Consider the following 7276-nt stretch of genomic DNA (forward strand, 5'->3'; position numbering starts at 1 on the left):
GGTATCTAGTTTAAAAAATGTGTCCGGTGACCCGGTCAACCAACCAAGATGGCAAAAAAATAGAACATAGGGGTAAAATGCAGTTTTTGGCTTATAACTCAAAAACCAAAGCATTTAGAGCAAATCTGACAGGGGTAAAATTGTTTATCAGGTCAAGATCTATCTGCCCTGAAATTTTCAGATGAATCGGACAACCTGTTGTTGGGTTGCTGCCCCTGAATTGGTATTTTTAAGGAAATTTTACTATTTTTGGTTATTATCTTGAATATTATTATAGATAGAGATAAACTGTAAACAACAATAATGTTCAGCAAAGTAAGATTTACAAATAAGTCAACATGACCGAAATGGTCAGTTGACCCCTTTAGCAGTTATTGCTCTTTAAGGTCAATTATTAACCATTTTCGTAAATCTTAGTTATCTTTTACAAAAATCTTCTCCTCTTTAACTACAAAGCCAAATTAAACCAAACTTGGCCACAATCATCATTGGGGTATCTATTTTTAAAAAATGTGTCCGGTGACCCAGCCATACAACCAAGATGGTCACCATGGCTAAAAATAGAACATAGGGGTAAAATGCAGTTTTTGTCTTTTAACTCAAAAACCAAAGCATTTAGAGAAAATCTGGCATGAAGTAAATTTGTTTATTAGGTCAAGATCTATCTGCCCTGCAATTTTCAGATAAATTGGACAAATGGCTTAAATTCCTCAAATAACAGTAGTATTGAGGTTGAATTGTCTGAGAATAATTGAAAATTGGTAGTTTCTTTTTAGGTAATGAGTAGAAAATGACTGTTAGAAAGGAAATGAAAGTAATTTCATTGTTTATTTTTTGCAGAGAGGACAGAATGTTTGATATAAATGTTTTCGAAGACGACGAAGAGGAACTTGAAGAGGAAGAGGATGTTGTAGAGGAGGATTGTCCTGTACCTAGTCACAAGCAAACCAAGCAAAAGAAGCCAGTGGTAGTAAGAAAAAGATGGAATGAAATTGAAATGGCCGAAATTAGAAAATACTTTAAATCATATTTAGATGTAGGAATTTGTCCAAGGACCGAAGCAGTCGAGAAGGCAAAAAAGAAAAGCATGAAAGATCAAGGGAAAATTTGGATGAGATCTAACGATAAGATTATAAAAAAAATAAGCAACATGAATCATAAAAAGTGAGAGAAGAAAGACTTCGGTCTTAATTTCATTTTCATTTGACAGAAAAAAGTGTTCCTTAAAAAAACATGACAATAATGTTAGGAGTGTGACAAAATTTGTAAAAGTTAGTTTTGCTTTAGCAAGAAGAAATGTTGCATTTATACATATTAATAGCATTTATGTGTAAATATTTATAATTATGTTCTGTATCCCATCAAGAAAATTGGTGGTCATTTTGAAAGTCAATTGTGTGTTAGTGTATCTGTCCGAGAACTGATGGGGTAGAGAGAAAGCCAAAAAGAAAAGCATGAAAGATCAAGGGAAAATTTGGATGAGATCTAACGATAAAATTATAAAAAAAAAATAAGCAATATGAATCCGATAAAAAAGGAGAAGAAAGAATTCGGTCTTAATTTGATTTTCATTTGACAGAAAAAGTTATTCCTTAAATAACATGACAAAAGTGTTAGGAGTGTGACAAAATTTGTAAAGGTTAGTTTTGCTTTAGCAAGAAGAAATGTTGCATTTATACATATTAATAGCATTTATGTGTAAATATTTATAATTATGTTTTATATCCCATCAAGAGAATTGGTGGTCATTTTGAAAGTCAATTGTGTGTTAGTGTATCTGTCCGAGAACTGATGGGGTAGAGAGAAAGTCAAAAAGAAAAGAAAGAACTAGGAAAAATTTGGATGTGATCTAACGACAAAATTATTAAAAAGATCTGTAATATGAATCATAAAAAGTGAGAGAGAAGAAAAACTTCCGTCTTAATTTCATTTTCATTTGACAGAAAAAGTTTTCCTTCAAAAAACATGTCAATAATGTCAGGAGTGTGACAAAATTTGTAAAGGTTAGTTTTGCTTTAGCAAGAAGAAATATTGCATTTATACATATCAATAGCATTTATGTGTAAATATTTATAATTATGTTTTATTACCCATCAAGAAAATTGGTGGTCATTTTGAAAGTCAATTGTGAGCTAGTGTATCTGTCTGAGAACTGATAGGATAGAGAGAAAGCCAAAAATAAAAGCAAGAAAGAACTGGGAAAAATTTGGATGTGATCTAACGACGTAAGTTATTTCTGGTGATCGATACATTTTTAATATACCATCGATTTTTGTTTTGAAATTAGAAGAAACAAGTGCAATTTCGTCATTTGATGGCCACATTCATCAGTATGATAATGGTTGGCTACTTTGCTTCGATAGCTGGGGAGAGTTTACGATTGAAAAACTGCTTTTAGAAGAGGCGCGTGTATTTTTTCAAGAATTTAATACTGGAAGCTGCAGGTGAGGTTTTCAGGCACGGACCAAATTTTTTCGAGGGAAATGGAGAGGAGGGATCTTTAGGGAAAAAAATCTGACCCTAATTTTTGTTCAAAAAAATAATGTAAGAAAAGCAAGAAAGAACCAGGAAAAATTTGGATGCAATCTTTTGACAAAATTATTAAAAAGATCAGTAATATGAATCATAAGTTACGAGTAATTTTGATGGCCATAATGGTGGGAAACAGAAAACGTCGAAATAAGTGAGTATTTTCTATGAGTTGTTACTACCCATTAAGAAGTAATAAAGCTATCTTCTTTTTATGTGGCGTAAGTTATTTCTGGTGATCGATACATTTTTAATATACCATCAATTTTTGTTTTGAAATTAGAAGAAACAAGTGCAATTTCGTCATTTGATGGCCACATTCATCAGTATGATAATGGTTGGCTACTTTGCTTCGATAGCTGGGGAGAGTTTACGATTGAAAAACTGCTTTTAGATGAGGCGCGTGTATTTTTTCAAGAATTTAATACTGGAAGCTGCAGGTGAGGTTTTCAGGCACGGACCAAATTTTTTCGAGGGAAATGGAGAGGAGGGATCTTTAGGGAAAAAAATCTGACCCTAATTTTTGTTCAAAAAAATAATGTAAGAAAAGCAAGAAAGAACCAGGAAAAATTTGGATGCAATCTTTTGACAAAATTATTAATAAGATCAGTAATATGAATCATAAAAAGTGAAAGAGAAGAAAAACTTCTGTCTTAATTTGGTTTTCATTTGACAGCTAAAGTTTTCCTTAAAAAACATGTCAATAATGTCAGGAGTGTGACAAAAATTTGTAACGGTTAGTTTTGCTGTAGCAAGAAAAAGTATTGCATTTGTACATATAAATAGCATTGTTCTATATCCCATCAAGAAAATTGGTAGTCATTTTGAAAGTCAATTGTGTGCTAGTGTATCTGTCCGAGAACTGATGCGGTAGAGAAAGAAAGAAAGAACTAGGAAAAATTTGGATGTGATCTAGTGACAAAATTATTAAAAATATCAGTTATATGAATCATAAAAAGTGAGAGAAGAGAAGAAAGACTTCGGTCTTAATTTGATTTTCATTTGACAGAAAAAAGTTTTCCTTTGAAAAACATGTCAATAATGTCGGGAGTGGGACAAAATTTGTAAAGGTTAGTTTTGCTTTAGCAAGAAGAAATGTTGCATTTATACATATTAATAGCATTTATGTGTAAATATTTATAATTATGTTTTATATCCCATCAAGAGAATTGGTGGTCATTTTGAAAGTCAATTGTGTGTTAGTGTATCTGTCCGAGAACTGATGGGGTAGAGAGAAAGCCAAAAATAAAAGCAAGAAAGAACTGGGAAAAATTTGGATGTGATCTAACGACAAAATTATTAAAAAGATCAGTAATATGAATGATAAAAAGTGAGAGAGAAGAAAGACTTCGGTCTTAATTTCATTTTCATTTGACAGAAAAAAAGTTTTCCTTTGAAAAACATGTCAATAATGTCAGGAGTGTGACAAAATTTGTAAAGGTTAGTTTTGCTTTAGCAAGAAGAAATATTGCATTTATACATATTAATAGCATTTATGTGTAAATATTTATAATTATGTTCAATTAGTGGTCATTTTGATAGTCCTGACAATTGTGTGTTAGTGTCTACTCAAATCACTGGTATGACTTATCAACAATCATTATTAGCAATCTTTAATACTTTCTCTGTATTCAATGGTGTTTAGTGAGTCTTCTGCAAAGATGTTATTTCAAACATTATCAGTATTAGGTATTATGATATTTATTTAAGAAAAAATTCTTTCATGCCATTTTCTATGCTCATTTTAACATGGGTAGGCATTATATTTGTCAATATCTTAATACTGAGTTTTAACGAGGTATTACATGTTTACAAATATAATGCCTACCCATGTTAAAATGAACATAGAGCATGGCATGATAGAATTGTTTCAATTCTAATAAGATTATCTTGAAACATTTGTACTTAGAAGTGGGCTTATAATACATGGCCAAAGTGTCGCCAATTTGATTTGATGTACCAAAGTCGTTGAAGAAAAACAGTTTAACAATAAAAAAAGGATAGAAACATTCAAACTTTAAGAAATGTTTTTATTTGATTTCCTTGCGAGCAACATCAACAAAAGTGTCAATTTTTATCTCTGTTGTTTAAAATTCATCTGACGTTGCATTTTCAATTGATACGTCAATCACGTGCACCCCATGTTTTATTTGATTAGAATATGGCTTTATATCTAAAGCTAAAGAAGAACCTGGTATAAGAATTAAAAATAGTCCATTAATTGTAGTTCGATTTGCTACTGGAAATTGCTGGTGTATACAAAATAATAGAGGTCGACCAATCTGTCAAAGCAATCTTGATTCATTTAGCAAGGATAATTTGTTTAGTCCTATAAAAGGCATAGCTGTCAATTTGGATGAAAGTTATCATTTTTATACGACCGCAAAAAAATTTAATTTTTTGGTCGTATATTGCTATCATGATGGCGTCGTCGTCGTCATCTGAATACTTTTACTTTTTCGCACTCTAACTTGAGTAAAAGTGAATAGAAATCTATGAAATTTGAACTCCAGGTTTATAACCACCAAAGGAAGGTTGGGATTGTCTTTGGAAGTTTTGGTCCCAACATTTTAGGAATTGGGGGCCAAAAAGGGCCCAAATAAGCATTTTCTTGGTTTTTACACTATAACTTTAGTTAAAGTAAATAGAAATCTATGAAATTTTGACACAAGGTTTATGACCACAAAAGACAGGTTGGGATTGAATTTTGGAGTTTTTGTTTCAACTATTTAGGAATAAGGGGCCAAATAAGCATTATTCTTGGTTTTTGCACAATAACTTTAATATAAATGAATAGAAATCAATGGAATTTAAACACAAGGTTTATGAACACAAATGGAAGGTTGGGATTGATTTTTGGTAGTTGAGATCCCAACAGTTTAGGAATTAGGGGCCAAAAAGGGGCCCAAATAAGCATTTTTCTTGGTTTTCGCACCAAAACTTTAGTATAAGTAAATAGAAATCTATGAAATTTAAACACAAGGTTTATGACCATAAAAGGAAGGTTGGGATTGATTTTGGGAGTTTTGGTCCCAACAGTTTGGGAATAAGGGGCCCAAAGGGTCCAAAACTAAACTTTGTTTGATTTCATCAAAAATTGAATAATTGGGGTTCTTTGATATGCCAAATCTAACTGTGTATGAAGATTCTTAATTTTTGGTCCCGTTTTCAAATTGGTCTACATTAAGGTCCAAAGGGTCCAAAATTAAACTTAGTTTGATTTTTTTTAAAATTGAATCCTTGGGGTTCTTTGATATGCTGAATCTAAAAATGTACTTAGATTTTTGATTATTGGCCCAGTTTTCAAGTTGGTCCAGATCGGGGCCCAAAATTAAACTTTGTTTGATTTCATCAAAAATTGAATAATTGGGGTTCTTTGATATGCCAAATCTAACTGTGTTCGTAAATTCTTAATTTTTGGTCCCTTTTACAAATTGGTCTTCTTTAAGGTCCAAAGGGTCCAAAATTAAACTTTGTTTGATTTTAACAAAAAGTAAATTCTTGGACTTCTTTGATATGCTGAATCTAAACATGTACTTTGATTTTTGATTATGGGCAAAGTTTTCAAGTTGGTCCAAATCAGGATTCAAAATTATTATATTAAGTATTGTGCAATAGCAAGAAATTTTCAATTGCACAGTATTGTGCAATAGCAAGAAATTTTCAATTGCACAGTATTGTTCAATAGCAAGAAATCTTCAATTGACAGTATTGCGCAATAGCAAGAAATATCTAATTGCACAATATTGTGCAATAGCAAAAAATTTTCAATTGGAGTTATCTTTCTTTGTCCAGAATAGATATTTGTGCAATAGTAGTTGAATCAACTTAAATCATTGATTTTTTTTTAAGTTCATTAGACCACATTCATTCTGTGTCAGAAACCTATGCTGTGTCAACTATTTAATCACAATCCAAATTTAGAGCTGTATCCAGCTTGAATATTGTGTCCATACTTTCCCCAACCGTTCAGGGTTCAACCTCTGCGGTCGTATAAAGCTGTGCCCTACGGAGCATCTGGTTAGCTCTTATCGGCTGACCTTCATTTAAGAAGTAATACATGGTTTGTTTCCTGAACAGAAAGGGTCCATTTTTTCCTTAGGGACTGCATAGACACTTAAAGTTATAGGGGATTTAAAAGACACATAAATTATTGACATTTTTTATGCATTGGGCACGACAGGAAGTTGTTGCTGTCTGACCTATGCTGACATTAACAAACACACAGACTGTTTTGCTTCCATTTCTTCAGCTAATGATGGCTGAAACAGTTGATATGAACACTTTGGAAAATACAAGTTATAAATGTAGTATAAACAATCATTCTAGCCTTCTTGTTCGATTAATGATTGCAGAGAATGACTTTGAAAGGGCAACAAATACAATGAAGAAATGGCAGAGGGCAACATGGTTTTTAGTAGCTCTGGTTGCATTATTAATTGTATCATTCATATTCATATTTACACTTTATTGCTGAAATGTTTCAAATACATTGTATTTCATATTTCTAAATAAATATGTTCTCTGTAATTCTTTGTTTGTTGTAAGAGTCTTTGTCCAGTCCCAAAGAGTCTTTTAATGTGTCCATGTGATTGGTGTCTAGTGTGCATAATGTAAGGTTATCTATTGATTTCACCCTAGATGACTTATGATTGGTCCATGTGAATCAGCAATATCTTTAAAAAAAAAATTGATATATTGTGTATTCGAAGATATCTTCAATTGAGTCAAAGATATCTTTGATTCG

General features: G+C 31.8%; 1 protein-coding gene across 2 annotated transcripts in view; it reads left to right on the top strand.

The window, feature by feature from the left end:
• Positions 1-7059, top strand: part of LOC143063743 (uncharacterized) — a 62326-nt gene extending 55267 nt beyond the window's left edge. For both annotated transcript variants that reach the window (XM_076236104.1, XM_076236105.1), the window contains one exon: positions 841-7059. In XM_076236104.1, coding sequence (XP_076092219.1) covers positions 841-1168 — 328 coding nt within the window. In that variant the 3' untranslated portion in view covers positions 1169-7059. The remainder of the gene's footprint in view (positions 1-840) is intronic.
• Positions 7060-7276: the final 217 nt, after the last annotated feature.

Source organism: Mytilus galloprovincialis, chromosome 2 (assembly GCF_965363235.1).
Source record: "Mytilus galloprovincialis chromosome 2, xbMytGall1.hap1.1, whole genome shotgun sequence".
Taxonomy (NCBI): domain Eukaryota; kingdom Metazoa; phylum Mollusca; class Bivalvia; order Mytilida; family Mytilidae; genus Mytilus; species Mytilus galloprovincialis.